This window comes from Podarcis filfolensis (genome assembly GCF_964270895.1).
Source record: "Podarcis filfolensis genome assembly, chromosome: 11".
In the NCBI taxonomy this organism is placed as follows: Eukaryota; Metazoa; Chordata; class Lepidosauria; order Squamata; family Lacertidae; genus Podarcis; species Podarcis filfolensis.
In genome coordinates this window covers 27,698,779-27,717,109 of record NC_139613.1, presented here as the reverse complement: position 1 = coordinate 27,717,109, position 18,331 = coordinate 27,698,779, and the positions used below count along the sequence as shown (strand labels likewise).

At 39.0% G+C, this 18,331-nt stretch overlaps 1 protein-coding gene across 2 annotated transcripts in view; it reads right to left on the bottom strand.

Annotated features, from left to right (window-relative positions):
• The window catches only part of AP3B1 (adaptor related protein complex 3 subunit beta 1), a 127,977-nt gene that overhangs the window by 37,532 nt on the left and 72,114 nt on the right, over nucleotides 1–18,331 (bottom strand). For both annotated transcript variants that reach the window (XM_083576036.1, XM_083576037.1), the window contains exons 21-22: nucleotides 10,767–10,839; nucleotides 8,952–9,058 (exon numbers count right to left, since the gene is read on the bottom strand). In XM_083576036.1, coding sequence (XP_083432162.1) covers nucleotides 8,952–9,058; nucleotides 10,767–10,839 — 180 coding nt within the window. The remainder of the gene's footprint in view (nucleotides 1–8,951; nucleotides 9,059–10,766; nucleotides 10,840–18,331) is intronic.

The window sequence follows — 18,331 nt, the reverse complement described above, 5'->3', positions numbered from 1 at the left end:
AAGCACCAGGAAAGCACTGCCTAAATAGTCCAGGATCTGTATATAAACAATCTATTTCTTTCCATATACTAAACAAGGTTTGTTACTGAATATCACTAATTACGTCCTCAGCTAATAAAGTGCATTATCACCTTTTCTGGGATTTGTTTCGACTTTGTCACTGAACATCTTAATTCCAAGCTCCTGTTTGAACTCAGTGCTTTGACAAGCACCATCACTACTCAAGGTCTGTATGAAGGAAGCTTCAAACTGCATATTATCACACATTGGAAAACTCAACATTTTATGAAGGGCCTCTGCTCATACTGACATCTTCCTATCATGTGTAAATAAGGTTTGTAACCTTGACTTTAAAGCCCAGCCTTTCTACCTTTTTCTTTTTCCTAAACAAGTGACAAAGAACAAGGAAGCTGATTGAAGGGATCCATTATGTATCAACTTAAAGAAAGGCAAAGTGATTGATGAAACTAGCAGTCACCTTCACTGCTATCTACTGCACCTGTATCCTTTTTGTCAAATGACCTGAAAATCCTGCTGACACATTCACTACAAGGATACACTGTAGTTTTGAATACTTTTATTTGCCATAGAGTCTTTAGGGACAGGTTTTTAGAGCCAAAATGAGATTTTCAGACTTTTTCGTCTAGTGTTCTCAAATCTCTCTCTCAAAAGATTATTGTACAAATCCATCTGGAAACAACAACTAGTAGTGGCAGGTGAACTGCATCTCTACTAAAAGATTTCCTAACACTGAGTAGTTTTGAATTATTCAGTGTTATGAAATCTTTTAGGAGAGATGCAGTTCACCTGCCACTACCAGTGGAATTACTGTGTATGAAATTTAATTTGCTATTATTTAAATTGGGATTAAAGTTACACCCATGTCACTTTTCATACTGAATTTAGCTACACTTTTTGAAAAAAAATCAGCCAACAAACTGTTAATCCTAAAATTGTGTGTCATTAATTCTAGGGTTGTCAAACAATTAATTTTTTATCATCTGGCTTTAATTATTTTTAAATTAATTTGCATTAAAACATAAATAAGGGCCTTTTCAAAGATAGCAAAGGAAGACCGCAGGGTGGTTTTTTTTTTGTTTTGTTCATAAAATGATAAGTTCCCTCTTACCGTCTGAAAAATTGGTCATTAATATTTTTCATCAATAGAATTGGAGTAATATAAACTTTCACTTTTTACTTTAACTTGCTAGAGTGAAAATGCTTTCAAAATCAACAAGTTCAAATCTCAGCAGTATGGAAGAATATCCAAATGTATTACCTGGAAGATCCAAATGACATTGTCCTCCATCTTCATTCTTATGAAGACAGGGCACAGTGGTTTCACATATGAATGTAAAATAATCTGCTTAATTTCAATACAAAACTGAAAATAAAACCCATCCCTAAATTCCTCACTAGGGGCCTAGTATATTATTGTGACTCATACAGTGGAGTACCCTTCAAACTTATGCCCAACGATTAAATAGGAGGGCAAATTTTAATTAGTGATTAAAGGTGTAGTTCATTATTTACTGATTAAGTCAGTTAAAACTTTCAGTTCTAATACCTGTATCATTAACCAGCTTCTTAAAGATTCTTTTTCAAAATAACTATTTTCTTCTGTCTGTAACAGAAACATACACACACACATACACTTTTAATAAAGCTTATACTGTTTTTGTACAGTGAATCTGGTAACAAGCATAAAATGATCTTTCTATTTTTATTTTTTAAAAATCCAGTTAGTATTAGGACACTTGAGAGGCAGGAAAATCTCCAAAGGAGCTGCTGTGCTCTGTATGGGACACAGAACCATTTCCTCTGGGCATTTATTACCTGTTAAAAACCAATCTTTTGGTGAGTGGCAGTTCAGGGTTTTTGAGAGCAAGCTGCAATATTTCTTCGGGTCTGCAGAGTCATAATTAAAGCTGAACTGAGTGGAATTGGAGAGGGAAGGTCAGCGAGGTGCCGTATGAGAGATGAGGCTGGGCTGATGGGCACCAAATGAACAAATTATGATGGGCCCCACTCAATGTGATGAGGTCAAATGCTTGTTTCTACCCACTGACAGTTCAATTTCCCTGCAATGTCTCTCGGTTCTCTATGAGCTAATTATGAATGAAAAGTTATCAACTGCCCATACCAAAAGCGGCTTAAATACCATTTCTTGGAGCTTTTAATGTCAAAATATTGTAAGAAACAGCATGTTGGCCCAGTTTTTGAGCCAACAATACTTGGGTTGATCTAAATATCAATGATAACACCTACATTTTTGTGACTTATAGCATACATGAGACAGATTTGCCAGCTGTCATCTGCTTAGCAAAAATAATAATTTTATCAAGCAAATCTATATTATGTTTACAATCCATTTCCACAGCAATAGCAGCATTGAGCTCATGGCTTTTCATATCATGGGCTACATAATCTTCAAACAGCACTATATATTTTTCCTGGGACGATGCTACTGGATTATTAGGTTTTAAGCATCAATACTCCAATGTATCCCAGCATACAGATTTATTATCCTAAAGCACCTCAACAACGATCGACAAAATGCAAATTCTTTCCATGGAGCCTGAGTTTAAAGGGTAATTTTCCACATCTTCTATTTATGATGTACAATTATTTTCTTTGCATCTATAAGCACAAACGCTTTCAACTTTTCTGAATCCTATGACACCTGACAAAAAACAAAATGCAACATATATGTCACCAATTTTAAGATGTCAGTTGCAAATGGCACTTTTAAAAAGACAGTGTTCTTTCCAGAATACCTTGGAATATTTTTCCCCCCCTCCCCCGCAAAATCAGGATCTTTTCCATAATATCTGATAACAGTACTATTCTTTTTAACATGATACTTCTCTAGTCTTTAATTAATCACTACCATGTGTATCTTGCACCCTATATACAAAACTGATATAGAAAATAGCTATTCTACCTTCATTTATTATAGTAATAAACCACTACTACTGTGCACAGAAACAAAAAGCTCAAGTACAAAAATTCTTGAATCCTCATTTACATTCCTTTTACTATTTCCACCTTAAGTTTTACAACTACAACATCTACAGATAAAGGGTGGTTTTCAAATTTAATAAATAATAATAAAATACAGTAAGTAGGTAGAAGAAAGCAATTCACTCATGTAAGATTTAATGAAAGAATTAAGTGTGGTGTACCTTAGTTTAAGAAACCCACTCTGGCAAAATGGCAATCATGGCTCTTTTTAAGTGTTGCCAGTGATCACAGTATTTTCTCAATATATCAATTGTGATTGCTGTATTTAGTATACTATCTTGTTAGACATTGTTGATAAAGAGATATTACAATAAAATGATGGCTGTACCATCCTCATGTTTAAGTAGCACAATTAGCAGCAGAGAAATGCAGTCCATTCATTACAGAACCTTTCAGGAAGTTGATTTTTTCTAATTCTTATTGTAATTGCATTGTTCTAATCTTGTATTATAAAGGCAGCTGCTTGCCTATCATTTGTACTTTCCTCGTTAATCCTGACTCAGTGAATTAACCTTTAATTACGGCCGTTAAAATTGAAATGAGCCTTTTGTCTGGCTGGGGCAGCCCCCTTTCAGTGGATGATTCTGATGAAAATTTTTAGGGTCAATGAATATGTCCCATGTCATGTCTGATAGCTGCTAAAGATGTGAGGAGGTAAATGTTACCTTAGAAAGATGTGATTGAAATTTTAAAGTGACTGGTTTTATTGACAATATGTTAGATTTGTGATTGCCTAACAAAAACTATCCACAACCACTATCAGGCATGGTTAAAGCTATGTATGTATATCATTTACATATTATACATGAAATCCTCAATGTATTTATATAGGACAGTTATAAACATGAATAAACTAAGATATTTGAAGGAAGGAAGACAAAGCAATGATACTATTTTTAATTTTTTTATAGATTTATGCTTCTTGTATACAGAGTTCTTACTTCAGTATTAAATCTTTAGCAAGAAATGTTAAGAGGAATAACTTATTTCCGTAATAGTGTTTTCATATATACAGTATTTCCATAACAAGAAATACAGTACTACTCTTGGGCAGTTTCTTTTTCAACCATGTTTCATTGCTCAAATTTGGAAAACATTTGGTCTGCAGTCTCATGGAGATGAAGCTTGAAGGGTGCCAGTTGTATTAAAATGAGTAAAAAAATTTAAATTATTATGAGCCTTAAGCAATTAGTTTCTGCATGTTTGCTATGGAGATGAAAATAATGATTAGTGTTGCGTTAGGGAGATTGTTAAATGGAGTTGCATGTGAAAAGTATTCTTAATGTCCATTTCCTACAAGTATTTTGTAGAATTACCCCATTCTTCTTCCTCATTTAGTGATTTTCTTTAACAGATATTCAGAAGGTACTATTCTAGATCAACTGTCCATAGAGAGGCTGGTGTGTTAAACCAAAACTCTTGAATCTGTTATTTTACCTGAAGAGGGGTCTTTCTACTAAATAAGAGACTTACTTCTTGCCAACTAGCTAGTGGTGACTCAGCAACTGATTTCTGCAGACCACACATTTCTATTTCCTTCCTAGAGTTTTCATAGGCCTTCTGCCTTGTAAGAAGAATAAGAATCTTTATTTGCATCAGCCACTAGCCATAGCAATAAAATAAAATACAATGTACTGAATATAGAGGTAAAAACTTAACCATACAAAATACATTTTAGAGGTTTACATCAATAATCATATAATAGATCCATTCTAATTGTCCCTGCTTAAAATTCTGCAGTTTTTGCTGTCCTCTGGTTATCTTGATCTGCTAGAAGAAAGGACACAGTAGCAATGGTTGAGCGACCTGGTATGGATAGCAGTAGAGGGGTAATAACCTCACTCCTCAAATCTTTTTATAAAGAGTGCAAGCTAGAAGCACATGAGCTACTGATTCAATACTGCCATCTCCACATGGACATTAGCATTTTTCCAGTGGAATTTTTTGAAATCGACCCTCAAGTAGAGCTGAAGGCAGTATATTTAATCCTGTGCAAGTGAAAGTGCCTCTGTATTTAGGAATTGTAAAATTTTGTAAATAGAGTGCCAATGTATCAAAATGACTAGGTGGAAAATAATCATATAATGGACGAAATTTCCTTATCGTGGCCTACTAAACTTAAGGTCACCTGCTGAAACCTTTTTATTTCATTGAGATTTAACCTGGGATTAAGTTTTGTTTCCTATTTTTACTTTAAATTGTCTTACCCTGCTCTTTATTTTAATATATTAAAAGGATCTTAGTAATTTGAACTGTTTATTGCCTTCTATAATGTCCTTTATGCATTTTTTAAAATAAAAAGTTAAGCCCTGTGTTTCTTTTATAAAGAAAACCAGGGTATGTATAAATAAATATGACAACAACAGATGTATATCTGCAATTTTCCTACATCATTACGTACTTAAAGACACAGCTGCCACAATTCTGAAATGAACAGCTATGCATTCAGGGAAAGCCTAAGTACAGTTGTACCTTGGAAGTCAAATGGAATCTGTTCCGGAAGTCCGTTCGACTTCCAAAACATTCGGAAACCAACATGCGGCTTCTGATTGACTGCAGGAAGGTCCTGCAGCCAACTGGAAGCCCTGTTGGATATTCAGCTTCCAAAAATAGTTTGCAAACAGGAACAGTCATTTCTGGGTTTGCGGCATTTGGGAGCCAAAATGTTTGAGAACTAAGCTGTTCAAAAACCAAGGTATGACTGTACATGCTTTACAAAAGTTGTATCCTAGTACATACAGGCGGCAACCATTTTAGGGGCATCCTTTTGGACCCAGAAGAGGGAAGAACATGGATGGAGAAGGCTTATGCACGCTCCACCGACATGTGGGAGGATGTGCAGGGGCTGGGAATGGAACCCCCATGCAAAATGGTCATTGCCTGTAAATTTTTTAAACTGCCTGATATAGTCAAAGTAAGTGGTTCCCAAACTGTGATCTATGGATCACTAGCTTCATTCAGGTAGTCCACAGCATGTGTTTAGATGGAAGCAGGGAGGCTGGAGTGAATTTATGAAGTTGAGTGCCAAGCAAATGAGAAATTAAAAGCAGACATGAGTTGAGCTTCCAGAGGCAAACTATGGTATGGCTTCTTAACTATGATCAGCCCAATCTTTTCATGTCCCCTCCTCCTACCATTACACCTTGTTTCTTCTCAAAAAGTCACTCCTAAAGGGCCTCTTTCTGTTCCAGTTACACTATGTTAATACTTCTAAAGTAGTCTGATTAACTCCCTTCCTATACTGGAAAGCATTAGAAGGTCGCTTATGATCCTTTCTATTTAGCATGAGCATAAACATCTAACACTTTTAAAAATGATTTTGAGATGGCACTACATAATTTCCATTGGGAACTGGGAGTAATGGGCACATACTCCCTGTGACTACAGGAATACAATGTGCAATATACAGGCTCCAGTGGAAGACCTTTTATCTACTATACTGATTGGCCTTTAGCTTCTGCTCCAGGCACACCTATTAAAGTCCCTATCACATATGGTATAAACAACAAGATATATTACATTGGTGCGGCAGGTCAATACTATGGACTTGCATGGGTAAAACTACCTTAATGTACATGGCCAAAATACCCAGCACACAAACCTCAAGTTAAGTAAGATTAATACATACCATTAGACAAATAATGTATTCTCAATGGCCTTGGTTGTTTCCAGACAAGTTGCTTTCTCACCTATTTTTACTGTAGCACTTTAGACCAGTGTGGCAACTGTACTCTGCTTCTTAGCTTTGGTAAAGACTCCCACATATGAGTAATTTCAAAGGTTCATTTTTAAAACCATATGAAGTGAGCTACTGTCCTGAGCGTGTGGGCTCCTGGATTGAAGCTCACGGTTGCTTTGCTGTCCCTGATCCTTTCTGCAGTTGTGCTGAGCTAATCCAATGTTTGGCTTAGAGCAGTGGTTTTCAACCTTTACGAGTCCACGGCTCCCTTGACCAAACACATTGTTTCTGCGGCTCCCCTGTGGGAGCCACTTACAATGGGTTCCATTACATGACACCTTTAAGTGGGGATTCCCTCGTTCCACCCCTGACCTGTTCTGCCCTGGTCCCATTCCACTGGATGGGCTCAAGGGGTAGAGAGAGAAGTATACAGGAAGATAATGGGCTGCAAGTTAAAGCTGCCAGCTCCCCTGAATGTTCCTCGGAGAGAAAGAAGAGAGATAATGCAAGAAGATATGGGCTGCAAGTTAATGAAAGGATGGCCCCCCCAGGGCTCTCATGAATGAAAGTTCCTCAAGTCTTCCCAGGGTGCCACAGTGCACCTGTTGACAACGAATGGCTTAGAGTGCTGTCCAACCCAGGCTCATGGTTTACCACTTCCAGATTAATGAAAACAAATCTTGGTTACAGTTCATGGTTAGTCTGGACAATTAAATCATGAGCCTGGGTTTAGATGACACACTGAATCAAACCATGGGCTTAGTGGTAGCCAACGTTTGCTAAGCATGATGTGAAATTAACACTATGATAATTTTTTGTTTTCATAGTGAGAACCTTACCAAATTTGCTTGAACCATCTGTTAATTTGAGCATCCTACACGACAGAGAGCAAGAGACCAATAGGTTATTTTCTTAACAGAGAGATTTTACTACCATGTCCTTCCCATTCCCATGCAGTCTGGTTTTGAAACAGTATGTGATATAATTCTAAACAGTCAGAAAAATGGGAGCTATTTATTAAATTGTCCCTAAATTCTTACAGCAGGAAAGAGATGACGCATATTCCAGAAATTTTGACAGAGAAGCATCTGGTAGAGGACACCGAGTGGCCTTTTAAGAGGCTCGTATCTGAAGAAGCTAGTATAAGGGGAGGCTTTGGATTTCGGGATGGGAAGGACCATTAGGAAGAGGAACCACCTCCTCCATTTTTGTCTACCTGCCATGAGCCCTCCAGGAGTTTGGATTTGGTCGCTCTCTAGTTCATTGCCCAGGAAACTGAGTATAAAGTCATTTTAGTTCATTCAAGATATGAATAAATACCTACACAGACACTGCGTTGCATAAGAGCTAACATAGGCAATCAGAAAAATACTAAGTTAGATTTGTTTTAATATAGCAGGTATCAAGATAAAGAAGTTCAAAAATATATTTGGAAAGAAGAACAAGTTTCTGTGTTACTAGTTTAGAAGATTATAACATTTGTCCAGAATTTGTAAGCAGTTAAAATGCAAAAAATAAGGTTTCCCCATGCCAAAAGTTAGAATGGTGATTAACAAAAGCTATTCTGATTATACTGCCACCAGTTTAAAACCACAAGCTTTAAAAAATCCTCTGCAACATATTCTTCTTTAGTTTCATCATGAAGCTACATTGGGGTGGGGAACCTTTTCTGCCAATGGACCAGGCCTTTAACTCCCCAACCCCTGGCAGGCCAAACTAGCTCCTCCTACCTGTCAATCACTGGATAACACTATGGCATGAGGTGACAGTGTGCTTTGAAGTCCCAATTGTTGAGACTTTAAATTGCAGCAGAGGGCTGTTTGAAAGTCCTTTTGCAAACAGCCCCATGCTGTTCTTTGAAAACAAGAGGTGCGGGGGGGGGGGTTGTTTGCAAAATGGAAATCACTTCCCTCTCCTGGAAGAAGGCACACCCTCACTGCCCATCAGCTGATTGATGGTGGAGGTGTTCCTTGCTCCAGTCAAGGAACAATCAGCAGCTCACTTTAAGCACTGAAGCAATGCCAATACCCATCCCACACCTGATATTTCATGGGTGGGCATGGTTTGGGCAAAAGGGGCTCACAAGCAAAAAATGGAGCCCCTGATGGGCCAAAGGTTCCCCACCCCTGATCTGTATTTAAAAATGGAATGAATGGTCTGCAAGTCCATTATAGATCAAGATACAATTTCATCTTAAAACAGAAAATGAGTGAGAAAAATAAGTCAGTAAATGAAAAATATAACTTACATCAATGACTGAAGAACTTGATAAACTTAAACCTTCTAAGTCAGCTGCTAAAGTAGGAGTAAGAATAGTTGGCTTGTGGAGTGATGTGGTTGTTGATACAGGACTGACTGCAGAAAATAAGCAATTGAGAAGGATAGTTATATTTAAGTAAATTAAATTGGTAAGAGTATGGTTTTCTGGCATCTTAAACTTGAACAATTCAGTAACTAGACACGTACTTTATCCTACGCATTTTAATAAAAATGTTTAATTTTTGAAAATTATGGCAGAGCTTTCCAAACTTTTCATGTTGTTGACACACCTGTTAGATATGTTTAATTTCATGGCACAGTAATTCAGTTTTACTAGCAAACCTGAGGTTAAACTAGCCCCTTTCCAGCCCCAGGAGGAGAGCAGGGTGTGTTCACACACGGCAGCCAACACACTAACGTGTTGTGACACAGTTTGGAAAACTCTGATTTATGGGATTGTACGTCAACATATGTCTTAAGTTACTGTGTATGGGAAGGCGTGTATACACCTCCCCAACCACCACACACCATGTTCCAAACTAAAGGTAAACTATGTGGAAATTAATGTTAGTAGATTACTTGCTTATTCTTAGACTGCTAGATTCTATGCTTTGTTGTTATATAAAGATGAAAGCTTCTTTTTTTAAATGAACCTTGTTTATTCTGAGAATTCAGACATAAAAGTAAAAGTCTCTGAATTTTCTAAACACATAGGAGGTGTTAGTAAGAACTAACAGCACAAAATAGGGATAGCAGAAGCTGATATCCCTGTCCCTTGATCCCCACGGCAGCCACCTCAGTGGGAATGCCACTCCTGGAAGATGCCCTTTCCTCCTTTGCCCTGAGCCAGAGCCTCCCAATTCAGCAAGGCCCCCCAATCCTTGGTGAAACATAGTGGGGCTGGGGTGTGTGTGTGTGTGTGTGTGTGTGTGTGTGTGTGTGTGTCATAATTTGCTAGCTCTATTTAGCGTGCTAATCTCTGTATCCAACCTATGGAAAAACAAAACCACACTCATCTCTAGCTTTTATGCTTTCCAAATTTCTGTGCTTGAGGCTGTTAAATATTTTTGTATTACTAACACATAGAGATTTACAACCTTTGAAAATACAATCTTTCTGAATGAGACCTCAGTATGATTTCCAGATACCGTGCGTCTCACTGCTACCTTGCTATGGAAAGCTATTCATTTATAAAAAGGTACTTATTTAAAAATAAAATAGTGTAACAGTATTACAATGCGCTAAGAAATGCATTTGATATAGGCTGAAAACATATAAGCCTTAAATCTTAAGAGACAAGAGAAGAGAGATCCCCCCACATTTAAAGCTAAATTGTTCAGAAAGAATCTGTTTAAAGAGCATGCATTGTTCAAGTAGGCTATCCAGGTTTGGTTTTTTTAAGTGTGTTATGCTCTTATACAATGACAAATGCATAGAGTACACATAAATATTCCATTATATCTTTATATGAGACAGACAGTATTATTTCAGGCCTTTTGAAATTTAAATACAATGACTTGGTTCCTAACTAGCCCCCTACAAAATGATGGATTGCTTCTGTAAGTGGAAATAACTGCTTTCCCCGATCCTTCAGCAACAGTTTGGAAAGGCGAAGAGGTTGCAGGAAAAGGAGTGTGTGTAAAAAAATGCTGCCTTTCTTCTGCTGGTGGGAGCATCCCATGGGCAGAACTCTGCTCATGGGGCACTCCCACAAGGGAAGCTTTAGTTAGGATCTAAGTCAAATGCTTTAACTTTCATGGACATAAAAATATCATTTGAAAGGGCAAACATCTGGAGTACTTACAGTCGTCCAAATCCAAGAGTGGCACATCTTGCTTAGTAGGCGCTCTCTTCTCTTGTGAAGCTTTCTCTTCTTTCTGCCAAAAGTATATGAATGTTTAATACTTTTTTTGAAAAAAATGTGTAAGAACACTGCAGAGACTTATCCAGGAAAGAATGTAATTGGGCTCAACCTTTTTAATATTTGCTGCATAGGAATTCAGATAAAAGAATCCTGCATGCCTTTTCAACACCATTTCTCCCAGTGTTCTTGCAACATCAATACAGCTCTGCTTCAACAGCGGGTCAATGTCCTTCTCTAAGCAATAAGCTGTGCTATTACTCTATTTTTCTTTTAGTTTTTTTAAAAAAACATTTGTGGTGGCTTAGATCTAACTTTTCACATTATCAATTAGCAGTCTTTTATTTCCTGTAATCCCATGGTCCTCAAGTTTGCAGTAACTTCAAACTTTTCTCAACAACAACTGGTCTCACTACTTCTTTTCTCTTTGGACATGTGACCTAATCAGCTGAGAGTTGCTGCCATACAAGACTAGGCATAAAACCCAGAGATCTTTAGTCCTTAAGAGAACTGAGATCTCATTAGATCCAGATCATCAAAGCATTTTCAGAGTAGCAAGAGACCTGATAAATTCATCTCTTTGGGAGAATAAAATTAACAGAGTTTATATATTATTGCATCTATAATTGAAACTCAAATAAATAATTATACAAGCAGGTGTAAGAAGGGAGAAGTACAAAGAAAGAACCATGCCTATACACCACAGCCTGGGAATAAAGTTCCTTGTCACAATTTACTATGAATTTTGGCATAATTTTCCAGACAACTGTATCAGCCATTTGAGTCCACAAACATGTTGATTAGTAGGACACTTTTCTCATTGAGTGGCGGAAGAAATACTCATATCTAGAGCACGCATGCAAAACATGGTGAAAGAATCCCACTGCATATGATTCGGAGCATGAGCTTAATTTAACAGGATTCAACAAATGCCATCAACAGCTCACCTCTGGAAACCATTAATATCTTCCTGGAGACTATCTGCACAAACTCAGCATGACATAAGACTACTCTTTGTCCAACTTCCCTACACACTGCAAAGAACTTTGGGAGGGTAGGTGGGTGGATGCAGAATCCTGGCGGAATACAAGAGACAAAGTCTCCAAATGGATGCAATTATTTGGCTCACTGCTGTCTTAAGAAAGAAGATCAACTCTTTTATGCTTTACATTTGGATTGATATCATTTTCCATTGACAGCTGGGCTAACATAGGATCGGGTACAAGATTTTGTTCCATAATGGCAGAAGACAGTGAAAAAAATTCAAGTCCAAAAAACTTTTAGGCAACAGGCATTCCTATCACATGTGGAGGAACATGCCTTTAAGCTTACATCCTTTCCAACTTAAGGGTGAGAGAAAATGGCTAGCTCTGGAAGGGTGTAGGGGTGTCCAGTGCCATCTCATAATGACATTTAAAAAAGGTTTCTTGCAGTTTAGTTGAAATGGTATGCAGTGGGGGTTTAGACCATAGAGCTCCCACCACAAGAACATGGACGCAGTATGTGTGGAAAACAGCACTTATGAACACTTAATACACCATTGGAAGGTGATAACAGGAATAACAAAGAAAGATGGCTTGACTCCATATGGTCTTGATTTATAACGTTTATTAACAATAGTACAGTAATCTTCTTTCTGTCTCAGTCACATTAGACACTATGGAAAAATTACTTAGCGATTTAAATTGAAGTATATCCTGTGGGTTAAACCACAGAGCCTAGGACTTGCCGATCAGAAGGTCGGCGGTTCGAATGCCCATGACGGGGTGAGCTCCCGTTGCTCGGTCCCTGCTCCTGCCAACCTAGCAGTTCGAAAGCACGTCAAAGTGCAAGTAGATAAATAGGTACCGCTCTGGCGGGAAGGTAAACGGCGTTTCTGTGCACTGCTCTGGTTCGCCAGAAGCGGCTTAGTCATGCTGGCCACATGACCCGGAAGCTGTCTGCGGACAAACGCCAGCTCCCTTGGCCTATAGAGCGAGATGAGCGCGCAACCCCAGAGTCAGTCACGACTGGACCTAATGGTCAGGGGTCCCTTTACCTTTACTATATCCTGTGGATGTGAGCTGAATTTGTAATATAAAAGATTTTCCAAGTTTCTTTTGATTCCATGTGGATGACTGCATACAAGACAACAGTTTTGCTTGGTAATTGTTTTTATACTTTTCAATAAAGTTTGTAAAAAGAGAGATAGACAGACAAACTCTGCTTTCCCTCTATCTATATGTGGAAGAAGCCGGGTTTGGAGGGAAGGCAGCTCAGATTTAGTTGTGATTAAGTCCCACAAAAAATACCTTCACAGTTGGGGGCAGTAATGCTTCCAAATGCCAGTTGCTGGAAACTACACGAGGGGAGAATGCTCTTGATTTCATGTTCTGCTCCCTGATTTCCCACAGCATCTGATTGGCTAATGTGACAACAGGATGCTGGACTAGATAAGCCTTTGACCTAATCCAGCAGGCTATTCTTATGTTCATGGGATTTCGTTACAGCTGCTCAAGTTGTTCAAACTGGTTTCAGTGGGACTCATTTTAGCTGGAATATGTACATTGCCTCAGTCTTAGGACAGCCAACACTTAGGAAGTCATAGTTAATTATGACTTCATTCAATCTGTATGGGTGGTAGCTAATGTGAGCAGCTTGCACAATTCACCTTATTCTTTCCCCTCTGCAACCCCTGCAGCATCTTAATCTTTCCATCACCCTTCCAGTGGAGGACTGGAGCTGTAAGAACTTCACCAGGAAGTGATCAGACCATGACAATGGGGTGAGATCTACTCCCACTATCTCCATACCATCTCTTCCTTCACCTTGAGCAAAAATCAAGTGGAGGGTATGCTGTGCCCTGTGTGTCAGATCAGTGACAACTTGGGAGATACCTCCATGGTCATCATTATGGCCATGAAGTCCTCAGCCAGAACACTAGAGGCAGCCTCAGCATAGATACTGAAATCATCCAGAACTATTATGGTTTCCTCTGACACCACGCCCAATATCACCTCTGCCAGCTTGGTGAGAGAAGCTGCTGGGCAGTAAGGTGGATGGTACAGAAGCAGCAACCACAGTTTACTGACCAACACCAGGAGCAGGCCCTCATAGTCAGTTCCAAGTTTCCTGGCACTGGATATGGAAGTGCCATGGACCACAGCAACTCTCCTCTCATCCCTGCAGCCTACTATGATGCCAGGGCTGTCTTAAGCATATATGGCGCCGAGGTGCAAAGATCTGCCCAGCGCCCCCCCCCCCGGTTGCCCAGTCCCAGGTGCGCAGGAGGGCAGAGCCAGCTGGCCACCTCAGTGGCTTGCTGGCTCGGTTGCCCCCAAATTTGTGGCACAGAGCCACCTGCAGCAGAAGAGCCCACCGCAGTGCTCCGACTGACAGGCGGGCTCTTCCCCGGACTCGACTCTCGGCCTGGAACCCCTGAGAGCCCGGCATCTGGGTGCCGTGCACCCCTAGTGCCTATGGGTAAGACAGCCCTGTAAGATGCTATACCAAACATCTAGGTGAACACAGTGGGATCAGATGAGCTCCTCCCAGCAAATCTACCTGGTCTCTCTAATACAAAATGGCATATTCATCAAATCAGATATGTCACTGTTTTTCTACAAATGGCAACTGTGCTTACAATGTTCTGGACTTGCCCATGGTCACAATGTTTAATATTTACCGATAGTTTAACTGAAACAGCTTTAAAAATTGATTTTTTGTTCTTTAGTTAAAATTACAATCCACACAAAAATAAACTTGTTTCCTCCTTAAAGAAAAGAAAGCAACCCAGAGCTGAATGCTAAACAAAGAAGTTAAGCCATATCCCATCAAACATTTCTCCATTTGCAATTCATCTTGATAATAGAGATAGAACCTGGGTAAATGCATATACGACTTGAAGCAGGAGATTTCTCTTGCTCAATGCATAATTCATGTGCTCCGCCTGCAAAGTGTGTAAAATGAGAATTTCACACCGCAGCATGAGCCATGGAACTGCAGAGAAGAGGCAGATGAAATCATATTTTACTGTGTGAATTCTGTTTCTTGCCCTTCCAATATTTATACAAAACCATCATTGACAATCCAAATGCACTGACTGATCACCTACTGTTTCCATTGTGTTAGCAGTTGAAAAGAGATCAGGCAGAAAGATAGACAATTTGTTTTTTTATATTTTTTAAATAGTAGATCAGGTTTTTAACAGCTGAGTGACTGTATTATGCTTGTATAAGAGGCCAACAGTAACTGATTTTAAAATCCCACTACATAGGCTCTTATTTACTCACGCATCATACTAAAATCTGTATCTGATTTTTAACAGTATGTGATTATGTATCTGAATACCCCGCTATTTCTGAGCAGGATCACTAGCTGTGTTTTAGTTATGCACAACAACAGTTTGAAAGTTGTATTTCTAAGTGCATAATGCACTTGAGATACGGAACTATGCTCATTATTAGGAGACATTGTACCTTTGTGTTGTGAAAAAACAAACCAGAAGCCATGTATTAGACTAACATGTCTTCATCTTAACATTTTTATTATAGGTCCATCTTGACACTGTTTTTATATATCATAAGATGTTTCATAATTTTATGTCACTTCAAAGGACATTTGCATTCATTATTAAATACATCTTAAGTATATTTTATAATATATAAAGTATATACCTGAAGTATATACCTAAACAGAAGGGTCCTTTATGGAAAAAGAGATTCCTTTCAAATTTTCGTTTCAAATGGAGAAAATACAGAAATAGTCAAAATTTAAAGCAGCAATGTAGTTTGGTGGCTTCAATGCACAGAGATCCTCTCACAATCATTAAAATGAAAGTTAATTCTAATTTCCCCTAAGTGAGGACCTTTAGAGTTATAGTTATACCAAAGAACTCCAGTCTATTTCACAAACAGAAGTTTACTAACTGACATAGCAGAGGGCCCCGTTTAAACATTCCATATACAATTAAGTATTTTAATATGGTAGATTCCCAAGTTACTAAGCTACTACAATCCTTAAACTATTAATTGTCTTGATAGCTATTATGTCAACAGTAGTGTAATACTATAGTTGTTTACTCACAAGTTCCACTGAGTTTAATGGGACTTGCTTCCACAAGGGTATGCGTATAACGGTGGTGGGGAACTTGTGGCCTTCCAGATGTTACTGTATCCCAAGTTCCATCAGCCCCAGCAAGCACGACCAACCACCAGGAATGATGTTGTATTTTGGGACAGAAATTTATTTGGAAGCCCTCATTAATTATACTTATCTGGAAAGTCACAGGGAGACTAAGCGCCAGGTAGTTACCCTGGATATATCTGGATGTTGAAACCAATGACTGTATGTTAGATTTAATGGAAGTTCAGAGCACTGCTATTCCTCTTCAGTTGATCTCAGAATGTAGAGCTGTGGGATCAACATTCTGACTCATGGAAATTTATTCTGAAGTGGCACAACATTGTATCTTGTTCCCAATACTGATTAAAACATAATTGTAGAGGAAAACAGGAAGCAAAAACAGAACAAACTGATATATTGTATAACTAGAAAAAAATATTTATTTTTTAAAAAACACAGGACATGAAAGGGACTGACGTTCAAAAAATCAAATAAAGGGAAAGTGAAGCAATTACTCCAGCAATGTTTCTAAACTATGTTAATCTGGGTATATTTCATCTGCAAGGTTTAGAAAACAGCAATTATGCAGGTAAAGAAAGAGCGTAATGATCCATCAAAGAGTGCAAACCCAAACTGAAAACCTCCTTATTCCAATTATACACTTTTTCTACCTACAAGGAAACCTCACTGATTTCAGTGGAACTGACTCTTACATGGGCTTGGAATGTAACTCACTTACACTCTGCTCTAAAAATCTAAGAAGCTGCACCTTTATAAAATTAGTATTTCCTCAAAGTTATAGCATAACTGTATTGTGATTAGGCATTTAGCCAAAAAGGAAGACTGTTCATCATTATTATACGTTAGTATTTTATTTATTTAAAATATTTTAAGCTGCTTAGAGCTTTCTAAGTCATTTGTCTCTGTAGCAGATTAGCAGCCAGTGCAACTTTCTCAGGATCATATGACCCTCTGGAACTGTAGCACTCCGTAATCTGGCTGCCACTTTTTGCATAGGCTATGGCTTCCAGACCATTCTCAAGGACAGCCCCACACAGAGCATATTACAGTAATAATATCAGGAAGTTAACCAGCATATGGCTCGCAATGGGCAGAGTATCCCTGTCCAGGAACAGCTGTAGATGGTAAACCAGGAAAAGCTGTTCTTTGCTGTTGCAGCAGTTTGTGCAGCCAGTGATAAGGCCATCTAACCAATTCCACAGCAGGCCTGTTATTTTGAAGGAAGTGCAACAACATCCATAAGAGCTATCTACCCAATTCCTGAACATGGGAATCAGCAATCCACGGGACATTATGCAATCCATACATTGGTTCACGGAGTGCACAGCCTGGACTGATTCATTTGATAAAGTGAAAGAACTGGGTGTCATCTGCCTGTTGATGATGCCTCACTCCAAATACCCCAATGACTTCTCCAGGTGGTTTCATATAGATGCTAAAGAGCATGGGAGACAAGATGAAACCCTGTGGGTCCCTACAGGGCTAGTGGAGAATTGCCACCCATCAGGAGTAGACAATACCTCATCTGAATGACCAGCTATTTGACACTATTAAAGACAGTTTGCCTATCAAATATAATTGTTGATAGACTTAGCTGTTTGTGCTGCTCTTCTCACTGCAATTACTACACAGAAATGTGAGATCAAAACACAAATTTGCCACTACTATCAAGTACTGAAGCAAAGCTTTCATGTTGGGAGGCAAAGGTGCCTTTATGCAGTTTGTTCTCACCAACCATGACAACAGGTATCTTGTTTTTAACTGGCCATAAAATACAACCTTCAGTATTTGCGAGTCAGTCACAGTTAAGCTTTTATAAGCACGGTTGCAGTGCTTATCATCTGGCAGCAATTAAGCATACCACAACCTTCCAAACTATGATTTTTGTGGGCCCCTTTATGTACTTTAGATATGCTTCAGCAACACTATTTTCACTGCCACCTGTAGTTGTTCTCATATATATATATATATATATATATATATATATATATATGCATTTGCCAGAGACCCACACATTTTTATTGCCCTTAGTAGTCAGTCATTTCTTGTGTCTGCCACAATCACCCCTCCCCCCAGTTCTCTGGTAGGTGCAGAGGACTCAGCAGAGAGGTACCGTATTTTTCGCCCTATTGGACGCATCGGCCCATAGGACGCACCTAGTTTTCGGGGGGGAAATCAAGGGGGGGAAATGTCCCCCCCTCCGCAGCTCTGGGAGCAGCGGACAGGCTGCACGCAGCTTGTGCGTTACTCCAAGACCTTCTTCCTGCTTTTGCGGGAGGTGGCGGAATTCCCCCACCTCCCGCAAAAGCCCACAGGAGCTGTGCGCGACTCCTACGGGCTTTTCGACCAGGAGGGAGAAGGGACTGAAACGGCCAGTCAGTCCC